This window comes from Plecotus auritus (genome assembly GCF_963455305.1).
Source record: "Plecotus auritus genome assembly, chromosome: 8".
NCBI lineage: Eukaryota > Metazoa > Chordata > Mammalia > Chiroptera > Vespertilionidae > Plecotus > Plecotus auritus.
The window spans coordinates 45,079,841-45,096,289 of NC_137782.1; the positions used below are offsets into that span (position 1 = coordinate 45,079,841).

At 40.8% G+C, this 16,449-nt stretch overlaps 1 protein-coding gene across 1 annotated transcript in view; it reads right to left on the reverse strand.

The window, feature by feature from the left end:
- Positions 1-16,449, reverse strand: part of ZNF407 (zinc finger protein 407) — a 403,634-nt gene that overhangs the window by 374,337 nt on the left and 12,848 nt on the right. Inside the window, exon 2 of the mRNA XM_080683401.1 lies at positions 2,967-7,673. Coding sequence (XP_080539527.1) covers positions 2,967-7,617 — 4,651 coding nt within the window. The 5' untranslated portion in view covers positions 7,618-7,673. The remainder of the gene's footprint in view (positions 1-2,966; positions 7,674-16,449) is intronic.

The following is a 16,449-nucleotide window of genomic DNA, read 5'->3' on the forward strand; positions in this document are numbered from 1 at the left end:
CACGGGCACTTCATTACTTCATTCACACAACTGTCCATCCACTTATTCACCTCTCCAACAGTAACGTTGAGAGCCAGCTGTGTGCAGGGCACAGAGAACAGAATCAAACCCATGCTCTCACTCTGCTTACCTCCTATAGACCAACCCTCCTGAACCATCTCTTCTTAAACCAACTCAACCTCTAAAAACCATCACATAATTAGTTACAGACACCACCAGCCCTGGCTTGGGAATTTTTCAGTAAAGTCATAACTCCCTGGTTCCCCACATGTGAACACTTTAGACAGCACGAGTGACCAGTGCACTCGAACATAAAATGAAGGCTTGCAGACAGTCTTCTAGCTTAAAGACACCTTCCCTGCTATAGGAAATTAAAGCTCTAACAGAATGATGCAGGAGAAAAGAGGACCGAGGTTTTGTACCACTCATGTAATGGGAAAGGAGACCCTGCTCTTTCTGCTCATGCGGTGGCTTCAGACAGCAAACACCCTGGAAGTTCTGCGACGCTTTTTCCCTACAATTCTGGATGACCAACTCATTTATTTCTTATAGTGCTTTCATCATACTGAGGATAGGAAGAAAAGGTTACATAAAACATATAGTAAATCACAAAGTATAAAAACAAGGATTGGAAAAGTAAGCCCTTTTCCAGTTAACCATTAATAACAGTCCCTGCATTACTATTTCATGGACATAAACAACAGATCAGAAAAGCAATTCATTTTAAGAGGCACCAAGAAAAAAACTTGGGAATGAAAACCTGGAGAGCAACTTCCCCCAAAAAATGCCTTGCAATACTGAAATGGCAGACGGGCATTGTGTCCTCAAGATCTCGCCTTTGTAGTGCTTCAAAACACAACAAAAATGTGCTTGCTGATAAGCCCAACACAAAATGTTAAAAAGTATGCTAACTTTTACTAAATGTTACAATCAATAATGTAACTTATATAAGTAGGGTTACTTTGTCACATATTGATAGTTACCTCACTTTCACATCCACATTAACTTGATTTTAAATGCAATTAATACATATAGTCAAGGAAGACTAATGGACTACATTCTGCACTTAACCTGGTGGACATTTTCAAATGGCACAAGTGACCAGTGCAAACCTATTTTGCATTGTAAACGACTAAATAAATCTTAATGGATTAAGAATGATCAGCTATCAACACACAAGGGAAATTAAGTGCTGAAATGCCTACATTGATTATTTTAAATTATTAGCCTTACTCTGTTCTTGAATTTGTATGCTTTTAGTGAGCTTTAACACATTTACAAGACTTATTGACTATAATTACAAGAGAATTCAAGTAATGGACACATCAATTATAAGCAACATGTCTTGACCAGACAGTTGCATAAAGAATTCTAAAAAGAGCTCCATTAGCATCTTCCTCTTAGTTTTATTCAGTTTTATCTGCCTTAAGAGGGCATATTAAGAAAGTACATCTTTTCTGTGCATGTGAACAAGCCCAATTTCTAAAACTGTATCATTTCAGAAAGTAAACTATAATACAGCATGCACAGAGGTATTAATAACGCCAACAAACCACCATCACAACTCCGCTGCACTGGGAATAGCTGGAATCAACAGTACAATGCTGATATTCACCTAGATCCGTGGTCGGCAAACTGCGGCTCGCGAGCCACATGTGGCTCTTTGGCCCCTTGAGTGTGGCTCTTCCACAAAATACCATGGCCTGGGCGAGTCTATTTTGAAGAAGTGGCATTAGAAGAAGTTTAAGTTTAAAAAAATTCGGCTCTCAAAAGAAATTTCAATCGTACTGTTGATATTTGGCTCTGTTGACTAATGAGTTTGCTGACCACTGACCTAGATCAACCTTATGCAGGTTTCCCTGCTACTTTCTCCAATGAAAAACTTTTATCTATGTTTAATCACCCTAAAAAACTATTAATAATGTTTCATATTCTTTTGTCTTTCTCCTGTGATGATGCAAAAATTTTCTAAAACTGCATAAATTTAAAGTATAGCTTTAATAATAAGCCATTATTTTAAAGTACAGTAAAATAAACCTTACAGTTCTAATGAAAATATGTTCATTAAAATGTGAATTTATTATTCAAATCCACTCATAAATTCAACCATGGAGACAGAACTTGTCTAAGCAGAGCACAATGATTTAGAAAAGCTGTCTATTTAAAATAAAGAATGTATGGCAGGTTTATAGAAACAGTGCAGTGAATTTTTACATAAATTTAGAACACTGGCTTAAACATTTTTCAGGAGAAAAAAAAGTTTTTAAAAAATATCTACCTAAAATTAACCACGAAGCAAAGCAGAGACTCACCAGGTTCTACCAGGGCCTGTATCAATGAACACAAACCCCTGAACATACTGACTTTGAAAGCTGTTGACTATGTCTGATCTTTGAAAGTAGAATTTTGTTGCCTGGGAGTTACACTTTTAGATATAAACTACCTGGCAATTAATATTTTTAAATCTGTAAAATTGTATAAAAATTTTTATTATCTCATTCCTCAAAAACCATTTAATATATCCTCTGAAACAGCGGTCGCCAACCGGTGGTCCACAGACCCCTGGCGGTTCATGAAGTCCAAAAGGTTGGCAACTGCTGCTCTGAAACACAGTGTCACTTAATAGATACTTTGAAAAGCCAAACAGTTTGGACCTAAAACATGTGAAAAGCTCTATAAGACAGGAATTTAACAAAAGCACCAGAGGCACTAGGCTTTTTGATAAAATTGAAAGGAATCTGTGAAAGAGCCTGCCTTTGAGATCAATGAGGCCTACAGGTCTTCATAGATGTTAAGTGTCAGTGATGACAGTGGCAGTTGTCCTGAGCACCACCCAGCAGTCATGTGAACCGAGTGAGGGCCAGCAGCAACTGCAGCAGGGATTGCACATCGGGTGGGAGGGAATGTCCAGATTTTACCACTCAAGGGCATGTTATAGAGAAGCACAGGTGCCACGGTTCACATACCTGTATGAGTGCGGATGTGGGCCAGGAACGCCATAGAATTGCTACTACGACACATCTTGCCACAATACTTGCAGACATTACCCTGATTCTCCTCTCGCTCTCGGTTGATTTGCTCAGTGTCTTCCACTATGTACTTATTCACCTCCCGGAGCAGTTCCTCATGCTGCCCTTTTATATGCAGAAATAAATTTTGCTCCGAATCAAAGGGCTCCGTACATTTGACACATTTAAAGGTGGCCCCGCCCTCCGGAAGCTCTTCCACGCTGGCCTGTTCATTTCTCATGTGACCAGCACTAGCCAAGTGCTGATGCAGGTTGCTCTCTGTGTAGAAGGACTTGCCGCACAGCAAACAATGGAAGTGTTTCTCCTTTGTAGGATGCTTCATGGCTATGTGAACATTCAGTCCACTTAACCCATCTGCTAAGAAACCACAGTCATCACAACGGATTCGTGTGGATTCGCCAAAGGAGCTGCCTTCAGATTTCTTCTTTTTCACACCTTGAACACAGTCTTTTAAGGGTGACTCACTCATTCTCACTTCTGTTGTTATCAGACCCTCTTCACACTGGTCTATCAATTCACCATCTTCTGAGTTCCTTATTCTTATTATGGAAGAATCAAACCGGCCAAAGCTGTACATGGCCTGTCCTTTATCATCAACATTAATTATAGTTTCATAAACATCATTGTTTTCAACCGTGCTATCAGAAGCTGGACCATCCTCTTCTATAACAATTTCAGTTTCATGTTGGGAATTCATCAGAATTTCCTTATTTTCCAAGATAGAATCTCCTTGCATAGCTTTCAAATCCACTGAACTCTGCACATTTCCAACTTGGTCTTGACCACAGCTATCCAGGTTTAGCTGTCCTCCCATCATTCTCATCACAACAGGGACAGTGCTTTCAGCTGAATGAGCTCCATCCAGGACTCCGAGACATCCATGTTTACTGAGGATTTCACCTCCATGGTCTCCTCCATTCCCTCCATCGCTATCACAATGTGCACTTGGATCACCGATGTCATTCAACTTATTGTGATTGTTCTTTGTTGTCTCATAAATTAAAGCTGAGCTTCCTGAATTTTCATTCTGAAATTTGCTTGGGGAACCATTAGAGGAAATGTTAAGGGTCACCACTTCCTCGGGTTTCCTAACTTTGTCCTTGGCAAGGGGTTGTTGCAAAGTTTCACAAAACGAAGGACCTTCACTAAGATTAGATTCTTCTTCAGTCTCAACTTCCATAGAGTCAGGAACACAGAGTACTTTAGACATGTCTAAGTTAGTATTCTCATCTAAAACAGAACGACCAGTAGCATTTCTAGATTTAAGAGTTTCAGGTGATTGGTCTGAAATTATCTGGAATTCTTCAGAATTTTGTTGATGCTGCTCCTCAGGTATGATGATGTTTTTGGACATTTCTGAAGGACTTGCTCCCACGTCAGAAGAGTTCAGGTGAGACTGCCTTTTCACCTTGTGCTTTTCTGTTGCTGCATGCCTGGTCATCTCTCGATGAGTCACGGCATAGTAATCACATGCCATGCAATAAAACGCAAACTCTTTTGTGTGTTTCCGTTTTACATGCAGTTCTAGGGAAGCTGAAGAGTGAGCACTAAACTCGCAGTGTGCACATTTATTGTCACTTGTGCTCAGGGCACCTCTCTGCGAGCATACTTCCCTTTGCTGCACCAGGGCCTCTGGTTCTAGAGATACTTGTTCCTTCTCATCAATAATGTGACTGCCAGCTTCCCCATCTGTAGAATGAAATACATTTTCAACTTCAATTTCAATTTGATCTCCGTGCTCTTGTCCTGTTTTTTCTGAACTGGAGGGATCTGGTTCAGCTGACTTATTAGCTTGTTCATCTGAACTCGTGCTCCTACTACAGGCTTCAAGGTTACCCCCTTCAGGGCCAATAATGATATCTGAACTTTGTTTTCCATTTGCTTCTATTTCTACACGTCCTTTATGCTTCTTGGTGGCACAATGACGCTCCATATCTCCCTTAGTGACAGTATAATACTTACACACTTTACATAAGTAACTGTATTGGTGACTATGTTTTCGTCTAATGTGAACGGTCAGATTTGTAATACTAGAGGCCAAGAGGCCACAGTGTGAACATGTCCGTGAGATGTTACCTTTGGGTCTCCCTCTCTTTGGAGTGGTGGTCAAGGCTAACTCATCATCTTTGGCGATTACGCCAGACTGTGGCTGTTCCTTGGCAGTGAGTATGCTCTTCTCCAAAAAGTTATGTTCCTGCAATTGCACACCTTCTATGTCACCTTCTGTCCTCTCGTTTCCAGAAATCATAACCTCTTCTTTTTTGTCATTTGCACCTATACAAACCCTTTCAATACATTCTTCAAAGCTTAAGCCAATATTATTTTTCCTAGCATTTTCAAGATGTTTGCTTCTCTTAATGTGTTTCTCCATTCCTTCTTTGCTCAATGAATAAAGATTACATGCTTTACAAAGAAAGTGGTAGTCCTGACCATGCCGGAGCTTTATGTGTCGTGTGAGAACAGTGGAGGACCGTGTTTTATAAAAGCACTTCTTACACTGAAATTGAGGCTTATATGAATGCCTTACTTCACTTCCATGGCTTACCCGGGTCTTAATCAGTTCTTCCTGAGCCACTCTTTCTGACTTGCTCATAGACTCCTTTGTGTTTTCTGATTCTAAAGTACTTAAAGGTAAAGTCTGTAAAACCAAATCATTGTTAAATGATTGAGAAGTCTTTGGTTGAACCAATAAGCGAATATGCTTCTCAGTTGTCCTGTGTTCCTCCATGTCCTTCTCAGACAAGAAGAAAAGATTACAGGGAGAACAGAGAAAGCCCATACTGTGCTTTTCCTTCATGTGGTCTCTAAGTTGTGTTTCATTCAAGGAAATAAATGAGCAGCACTGACAACTGAGGACAGTGGCAGTTTGCTGAAGCTGGTGATTGTGCAAATGTTCATGTTGGTCCCTCCTCGACATGCTGGAAAAGTCACATGTCTGGCAAGACAATTTCACCTCTCTTGCATGGCACCTTTTCATGTGAACTTCCAACTCTGTTCTACTTGTAGACACCTGGCCACAGTCTGTACAAGTACACGACATCTGACGGTCAGAAGCTGCCCTCACTGTGGGAGGGTCAAAGTCGCTCACAAGGTGGGCATTTCTTTCATCCTGCTTCAGGTCCAGGGTTTCTGAGGAAGACACACACAGACTGTGGGTACTGCCACCCATTTCTATGTGTTTAGGCATGGACTCTGAATCACCTGTTTTCATCTGTGCTCTAACGTGTTTCATATATGTCCTGGAAGTTTCACTAGTGCCCCGTTTATTAATTCCTAAAAGATTAAACCTTTTCTTGGCTTGGCCTTTTAAGGGGAAAGTGCCGCTTCGTCGTCGGAAGCTATTAGCCAACATGAGAATGTTTCTCTCAGGTCTCGGTCTCGAGGTTGCGCTGATACCATGTGCTGTCGGTAGAGTCTTTTTGGTAGATTCCAATTTATCTAAGAGACCCTGTGAACCTACTAACGCTCCTAACTTTTTACTCTGGTTTTCAGGATTTCGAGTTGTACCAAAGGAAGTGACATTTTCTTCAACAATCTCTCCCTTTTCTAGCAAAGTACTCCTGGACGGCCTCATTTCAACAAGAAGCTCACTGCTACTTCCACTCTGCTTAGAAATGCTGCCTCTGAAATCTTTAAATTTGCTTCCACCATGTCTTAGTCCTTTTGAATCACTATTCTTTGCTATTTGTTTAGATGCTCTTGGTTTTACGCGAACACTCTTTGTTCCGATGGTACATGATTTTTTAGGAAAAGGCTGTTTTGTTAAGATCTGCACAAATCCTCCACGAGCAGCAAGATTCTGGCGCCGGAGATGTGTTTTTCCAAGACAATGTGCATTCAAAAGGTTCTCTTCCACACACTGAAAGCCACAAAGGTCACAAGAAAAGACGGTCCGTGACCCATGTGTCTGTGTGGCGTGGGTCTGCAATGCTGGGCTGCTCTCCGCTCCGTGGCTGCAGGGGCAGTGGGCAGGCTCCTTAGATGGTGGCATGTGACATTCAGCATGCTTCTCCAGGTCCGAGCAAGAAGAAAACAAATGGTCGCACGTGTTGCACCTGAAAGCTGAATCGATGTTCTCGATGGTACAACCAACACTAACAACCTCTTTGCTGGAGAAAGATTTTGTTTCTGGGTCAAGGGAAACCATTTCCTGAGCAATCATCTTCTCCATGTCTGTTTTCAGAGAAACAGTGTCAGTTGGGCCAGAACTGCAGAGAAGGGAAAACGAGGTGGGAGGACAAGTATCTCCATCTGAGCAGTCATTCAGGAAGGACGCCTTCACCATTTCACCGGATGGGACCTCCACTTCGGAGAACCCACGAACGCCCTGCCCTTCGGACCTACAGGGCTCGGTCTCACCGAATTTCATTCGTTTGGAAGCATGTTTATTTCCATCTTCTGCCATAAAAACGCTGGTTGATGACTCTGAAAAAGCTCTTTTGCTAGCAGAATTCTCAGAGGAATTCACTACCAAATCAGACAAGGGCCTACACTCCACATCCTGAGATGAAACAGTCCTTGAGTCTTCTGCTTCCTTTTTTACATCTTCGTCCTCATCATTCTCTGGTTTCTTCTCAGAATCCATCATTACTAATGTGCCGACACTGCTCCTCTGTCAGGGTAGCTCACTTGAAGAAAACAAACCTATGAAGAAAACAAACATGGTATTAAACCTTTGAACATAAAGATACGCATGTTAATCCAAAAATCAACGTAAGGTGACATACTGGATGAAAAATATAAAATTAGCCTCAATAAGATTTCCTTCATATTGAGATTAATTTGATCACATGACCCTTAATGAAAAGTATGAATTGGATTTTGGGAACACAGTGACTCAGGAAGCAACACTATGCTATCTTCCATAGAAAAGGGGATTTTCTCAACCAGCTTGCAAAAAAAACTCCCAAGTTTCAACTCTCTTTACCACTACATTTCAATTTACTAATTCTTTTTTTCTAAATAAAGAAGCCTTCTTTTCAAATTCTGTTTCAGTGGACTCCTACTCTATAAAGCAGATTAAAACAAAACTGCTGCCCAGGTGGTATGGCTCTGTGGTTGAGCATCGACCTATAAACCAGAAGGTCAGGGCACATGCCTGAGATGCAGACTCAATTCCCAGTTGGGGGCATGTCAGAGGCAGCCGACCAATAATTCTCTCTCATCATTGATGTTTCTATCCCTCTGCCCCTCTCCCTTCTTCTCTCTGAAATCAATAAAAACATATTTTTTTAAAAAGCTACACAAATGGCCAAAAAGCACAGGTATACATAATCTACATCAGCAGTTGCTAGAGCAATGCAAATAAAGCCATAAAGTAGCACCACTTCACACCTACTAGGATGGCTAGAATCAAAAAAGTTAGGCAATAACAAATGCTGGTGAGAATGCAGAGAAACCAGAACCCTCATACAATGCTAGTTGGGATGTAAAATGATGCTGCGGCTTTGGAAAACAGTCTGGCAAGACCTCAAATCACTAAACGTGTAGTTACCATAGAGCCCATCAGTTTCAATCTTAGGTATATGCCCAGGAGAAATGAAAACATATAGCCCCACACAAAACTTGTACACAAATGTTTATAGTAGTATTATCCATAACAACCAGGAAGTGGAAACAACCCAAATATTCACCAATGGATAACTAAATGTGGTACAGCCATACAATGGAATATTATTCAGTCACAAAAAGAAATGAAGTACTAATTGATGCCACAGGATGAGCATTGAAATCATTATGCTAAGTAAAAGAAGCCAGTCACAAATGACCACATACTTATATGATTCTTCTTATAGGAAATGTCCAGAATAGGCAAATCTATAGAGATAGAGAGTAGATTAATGGTTCCTTGGGAGATAAGGGGATATAGATAAAGGGTATATCTGTTTTTTGAGATGATGAAAATGTTATAAAATTCACTGTGGTGATGGCTGCACATATCTGAGAATATACTTATATCCATTAAACCACAGCTTAAATGAGTGGACTGTATGATATGTGAATGTCTCAATAAAGCTACTTTAAAAATATATAATTTGTTGTATATAACCTACAATACAAAATCTCTTGTATTTGTAACTGTCTCATAATATAGTGACATGTTGTATGTTTCTTGAGTGAAAAAGATAAATGTACATGGTTTTATTGCACTTATAAGATATTCATTATTTCTTCAGACTGTGTTCCAGAAAATATTAATTATATCTCTGGTCAAATAAGTTTAGAAAACTCTGGCTTGAACAAAATTCCTTTACACAGGATTTCTCAGTACATAAGCATTTCTCAAACTAATTCTACTACAGAACTCTTTGTTTATCAAGAATCTAGAGACTGGTGTTCCAAAGAACCTTTTAGAAAATGCTCTTTTAGCCCTGGCCTGTGTGGTTCAGTTGGTTGGTCATCGTCTGTGCACCAAAAGGTTGCCGGTTCCATTTCCAGTCAAGGTACAAATCCAGGTTACGGGCTCAATCCCTGGTAGGGGGTGTGCAGGAGGCAAGCCAATCGATGTTTCCCTCTCATATCGATGTTTCTCTCTCTCCCTTCCTAGTTCTCTAAAAATCAATTTTAAAAATGCTCTTTTAGATACAGCATTAGTTTTGTTATTCGACAATTGAAATAGAGTAAAAGGAGGCAAGAGAGAATGAATTAACCACATGTATGTTCCAAAAATTTCACCTAGTGTCTACTACACGGCAAGTGTTCTTGGTTCTAAATTCTGGAATTACAGCAAAGAACAGCATGAAATATCTGCCTTACAATATAAGGGGTGAGAAAATATATTGTTTTTAAATACATATATTCTCCATCCAGGACACTCCATTATGGTCAAGAAAAGTCACAGGGACTGAATGTACTCTCATGCATGAAACAACTGAAAAAGAAAAAAAAAAAAAAAAAAACACAAAATCTATGAAACAAAAACAGAAGACATTGGACATGGGGCACCAAAGGGCAATGATCTCTGAGAGATAACAGCTAAACCAAGTGAGTCCCAACTTACTACCTGGAGCAAGGACCCAGGCCACAGCACAGCGAGGAGTCTCCCAACAGAGCTGAGGGGCAGCTAGAGTCTGTAGGGCAGATTAAAGGAAAGGAGAGGTGCCAGAAAGAGAAGCTCAGAGGTCTACAGAAGTCCCATAAGACAGAGAACACTGGCATCTTCCCCCAAAAAACTGTTTTATGCCACCTCACACTAAGTCCTTGGTAACTCTCTTCCTGAGACAACCACTGCTCCAAATTCTTCCATAGCAGATTCATTGTGCCTGTTCCAAAGTTCATGTAAATGAATTCAGACAATATGTCTTTTGAAGGAGGAGGATCTGGCTTCTCCTACTCAGCACAATATTTGTGCTGTACATATCAGCAAAGTGCACGACATGGATATATCATGATTCTGTTAATAGACACCTGAGCTGCTTCCCCTTTTTTGGCTCTTATGGTAAAGCTGATATGAATATTCCTATATAAGTCTTTTTATGACTATCTATTTTCATCTCTTTTGTGTAAATACCTAGGGGTGGTAGCTGGGTCACAGGGTGAAAGGACAGGATTAGCTATACAAAGCACCGCTTGACTGATTTGCAAAGTGGCCACACTGTTTTACATAGCCACTAGCAATGCCAAGAATTCTGAGAGACCCACGTCCTCGCCCACATTTGACACTGTATCAGTCCTTAAAATTTAGTCATTCCTTTCTGCAATTCCCTGATATCTGGGGATGGTGCCAAATACTTTGTTTTGTGCTTTGTGAAACACTTGTTAGCCTTTTGCCCATTTCATAATTTGGTTGTTTGTTTATTATTAAGCTGGAACAGTTACTTATGTATTCTGGGCATAAATCCTTTCTCAGACATTGTGATATAAGAGGTATTCACTAAGTACTTCTAGATGAAATGAAAAAAATGTCTAAGATATGCTTCAAAATAGTTCAGAAGAAGGGCATAGTGAAGGCTATGTGCTCATAATAATGGAAGATGAGTAACAGTGACATGGGGATTCAATATACTAGTACTCTTCCATCAAATTGTGTAGTCTGTTTATGTTTGAAAATGTCCATAACAGAAGTTATGGTCAATATTTTTTTTAATGCCTAATCTAAAATGGTGTGAATTCCCTTCCTTCCAATGTTGAGTCTAGCCATCTCTTACTCACCCACTGCTGTGGCACACTATATACTGCCCTCACTGTGGACACGGCAGGAATTTCATCTCGAGAAATAATACGTATAGAACATATGAACACTGACTCTGGGAACATATGAACACTGACTCACATGTGTCTATTCAGAAGTAATGGTCTAAATATGATGCCCAACTCATATATTTTTAGAGACAAGAGAATGACAACTACATGAAATCGCAGGAGCCAAATAATGACACCCTTTATTATCATCTACATAATGGCTTCAAAAACTTTAAACTTTACTTATTTCCCAACTAATTTTTTAAATTACTGAAATAATTCAATATGTCACTATATCAAGAAAGAACAACATTCAACATACATATACTGGGTGCCTGCCATATGAAGGGAACTATGGTGCTACAAACACTTTCTCTGCCCAAACCAGACGCATGTTCTGTGAGGATCCATATGCAAAGGAACTCTAATACAAGCCACATTTGATGATTGTGTGTGATATAAACTAAGATCTGAGTAGAGATGAGCAAGGGACCACACTTCCAAGCAGAATACATGGGTAAAATAGCAGGAATATCACTCAAGCTTAACCTTGAGGAAACTAAAACCATTTTTTTCTTTTGTTGAGGAAGCAGGTAGGAACAGTTAAACATCTCAAGTGGGAGAAAGGACTCAGACAAAGCCTTAAAACACACATGATGGGTGTGTGAGACTGCTGACCCTCCAGACAGCTAACAGCTAAACTCTGCCGCTCTACTGCCTAAAGCTCAACCAAAGGCAGGTGGTCACCCAGGGCCACGTCATACAGGCTCCGAATTAGAATTGGAATTTATTCAGTAGTGTCAGTGAGGAGTCACCAAAACCCAGCTTGGCTTTACGAAGATAATTTCTCAGTAGCAGGACACATCACAGGTGGAGAAATCCAGAAGCAAAAAGTGTGTATTCTAACAGTTTAAGTCAGTGGTCGGCGAACTCATTAGTCAACAGAGTCAAATATCAACAGTACAACGATTGAAATTTCTTCTGAGAGCCAAATTTTTTAAACTTAAACTTCTTCTAATGCCAATTCTTCAAAAGAGACTCGCCCAGGCCGTGGTATATTGTGGAAGAGCCACACTCAAGGGACCAAAGAGCCGCATGTGGCTCGCGAGCCGCACTTTGCCGACCACTGGTTTAAGTTATAAGGCCCAGAACCGGGATGATGTCAGTACCCAGGAGTGCACTGTGGTTTATCAAGTATCTTAAAGTGATCTGGAGGGATTAAATGGAAACAAGGATTCTCATGCTGATGTAAATTAATGAGAAAACCTTTCCTCAGAAAGGGTCTTAGAACAATACCAACAGAGATGGGGGAGGGGTCTTTTTTTTTAATGGAAATAAAAAATCACCTGAGTGGAACAGTTTAGGGGCTAATTTTTCTGAAGATATATTTCATTCAATCACTCAACAAACATTCAAGTCTCCATGGTTCCTTAAAGGCCCTTTATTTCTCTCGGTAACAACTGCAACCCTCCGAGTACAGAGTACGGAAGGTGTCCTCTGAAACCACTGGTACTTATACCCAGTGGAGAAAGAAAATGAGTCTCAGACTTCTATCCACAGTAAGGTTTCAACATTCAGGCAACCTGGTAAGTATTTACACTAGAATAATGAGATGTATTATGAAACCAAATCTTCTTAAAGCATACTAGTATGCTTTCTGTACAAATTCATCAATTACCACTTACTGCATATCCTCACCATCCCCAATGATTTTCAAATATGCAGGCCCATTTATAGTGTCCACTCTTACCAAATTCTCAACTAGTTGTGCCCTAAGAAATAAGTTACATGTCACTTCATCATCTTCAATTTTACCTATAAACTATTAACTCACCAAGAATCTATCACAAAGGAAAGTTCCTGCCGTAACTGAAATAGCCTCTTCTATGGTTTTAAAAGGAAAAAAAGTAGCAAAAACAGGAATCAAAACACTCATACTTTTTAAGAACAACAATAAAACAAATCACTAGCAGCCTTCTGATGACACCTGCTGGCCACTTCTCATGGGAAGTTTTCTGCAGCATTTTAACGGATTTCAGGAACTATTAGAGAAACCTAACGATTATTCAACCTTTTCACATGCTATCATTACTATTGGGCAGCAGGCATGAAAATTTTCACTCATTTACCTCCTTTTTTCCCACGTTTTTCTCATTAAAATCTTGTCTTTGTTTCTCTCTCATCCCTTTTCTCTTTTCTAACAAGTATACATTAAGCAAGCTTGAGTCCTCTCTTCCTCTCTCTTTCTTGCTCTCTTTCTCTCCCCATGCCCCAGACACACATGCAAACTCACACCCACAGATATACTCTCTCACTGGTATGACGAGGCCACCCACACAAGAAACTACCTTCTCTCTGCCTCCATCTCATGCCATCCCACTCTTCAACCCTTCTAAAGTCATCCGAATTAGTGGTACGAGCAAGCAGTGTGAAGTTAGCACATGTTGGCACCACGCCAATAATAAAGTCACAGCTGGGGATACCTGTGTGCAACCTGGCAGGTGTGCACACACAGGCATATACAAAAACTCTCAATGGAATTCTGCCCTTTCCCTCGGTAGGGTTCAGAGAAAACTGCAATGCAGACACCATTCAGATGCCACGGTAGGGACTCTCTTCTCCTGGAAGGACAAGGTGGGGACAGGTAAAACTTCCTACAAGCCTGTTATGAGCTATGAGGTGACAGCTGAGTGAGACAAGAATCAATAAAAATTGGTGGACTACTCATATCTCTTTCTTAATCTACCATTTGCAAATGAACTTTTTATTGAAACTATGTCTTACCATTATACTATTACCTAATTTAATAAAGTAGCACCAAGTCCATATAGAGAGTCTGTTAATGAGAAGCTGTAATATTAGTTGTTGTTACAAAACACCATGGCATATACTTTATGTAATTTCCTCTCACTATTCTCTCCCATCAGAAACATCAATTTGTAACAGCGACCACAAAGTAAGGTATCTGAGCCTACAAATAAACACATCACCTTTTTATGAAAATGAATAAACTCTTCCATGACAAAAAGAGTATGATTTAATACCCTAAAAGCCACCGACTGGCTATACCAGAGGCAGTTTTACCACAATGGATAGTAACATGGTGTGGTAAGTTCAGAACATTAACACTCATGCTCAGGACAGGCTATAGTGCATTCCCAAGCTTAAGTTTGTAGACGTGTACATTCCTCATCCAGAAAAATGCCTGTGGTGGTTTAAGGTGAGTCCACACATTCTGGCACTCCCTTCAAAGGGTGGACCCTGCCTCTCTCCCCTTGGTGTGGGCTGGCCTCAGTGGCCTGCCTGTACCAGACAGAAGCAGTGAAGTGAAGGTACCCGACTCTAAGAGACACAGTCATGGAGGCACTGTGCTCCCTGCATGCCCCGTCTTGCATCCCCCCACCTGGGAAAATCCTGTGCCGGGTCCTGAGGATACTTGTGCAGTGTCCTCTGTACAAGGGCGTCAGCCTCCTACCAAGCACCAGATGGGAACTGGGGACTCCTGCCGACAGCCACGTGAGTGAGCCTTCTGGGGAGCAGCTCTGCCAGCCCTAGGCCAGACTTCAGATGACTACAGCCCTACTAAATCCTGACTACAGCCAAGGAGAGACCTGCAGCCAGAACCACCAGGGAAGCCCAACCCAAACCCTGATTCACAGAAACTACCAGGTAATAAACGCTTGTTGCTTTAACCCACTAAGTGTAGTTGTTAATCCTCACCTGAGGATATATTTTTTTCCCACTGATTTTTAGAGGGAGAGAAATGGAAGGAGGAAGAGTGTGGGAGACGCAGAGAGAGAGAGAGAGAGAGAGAGAGAGAGAGAGAGAGAGAGAGAGAACACCTATGTAACAGAGACACATCCATTGGTTGCCTCCCACACCTGCCCCCACCTGGGCTGAGGATCAAACCTACAACCCAGGTGCATGCCCTTGACCAGAATCAAACCCAAGACTCTTTGGTGCATGAGCTGGTGCTCTAACCACTTAGCAACAGTGGCCAGGCCCTAACAATTATGTTTTGACATAATCTGTTATCTATATATATAAAAGGCTAAGATGCAAAGTGTCCCCTAGAGAGTTCCAGTGGGAGACGCCGAGTTTGATTACTCGCTATGACATGTGCTGACCACCAGGGGGCAGTACAGAAGGAAGGAAGGCCCTGGACGGCAGCCAGAAGGCCCTGATTGGCCCTGATCCCTGGCCAGGACTAGAGACCCTACCCATACAGGAAGTTCGTGCACTGGGCCTCTAGTGTAGCAATAAATTACTAATATATTGCCCTTCTCTGTCCTTTCACCTTGTCTAGAATAAATATGGCTCACGTTTACCCCTCCTTTATGTGTAATATATATATATTTCCTTTCCTATATGTTCCACCTTCAATAAGAATCTTCAGAACCAGAACAATAGTATCCAGGAGGAGGTCAATAAATGTTAACTGAAGTATACTATTTGAAATGCATAATTCCTATCAAACTTCTGTAGGATATTAGAACTTTGATAAACTGACATTTAGATTTATGCCTCTCCCACTACCAAAATCAGATTCAGATCAGATACAACTTACAATGAAAAACTGATATAATAAAATCAAGAGTTAGTAAAGGGCTCACTAATAAAGAGATGAGGGGGGAACGTTTTAAATTTAGATTCATGTGGAATAAAAGAAATGTCTTAATGTTTCCTGAGTCACCGCCTCATTTTGGATGAAGACTTCCATTTTTATAGGCCCCTGTAATTGTTTAGCAACTGACCTGCCTCAGAATTAACAGTAGCCTTGAGTTCCTTTGGACAAGCACATGGACAGTCACAGGCTGAAGGAGTGACAACGCTTTTGGCCACACAGACTGCTTAACTCCCTCACCTTCCCTAGCAGGCAGCATTTAAGATTAGGCCACGTAGGGGCCTCTGGCCTACTCATACCTGACCAATTTCCACCTCCAAAGGATCTCACATACCATGTTTAGCTTAACCCTAAAAAAGGACCTCCCCTAGCCAGAGTCCAAAGACACACTGAAGACAAGCAGGCTGCAACTATGTGCTTCCAAGCCCAAATGGCCAGAGCAAAGTCCACTATCAGATAGAGAAAAACAGCTCCACTCAATTCAGAACAGTATGTTATTTTAATTCCAGTGATACTATTCTAGTTCAAATATCCAATTCAATTTTGCCTGCAAGTTAAAAATTAGATTATTTGCTTAGTGTTTACATTAGAGCTTAAACAATGACCAGTAAACCA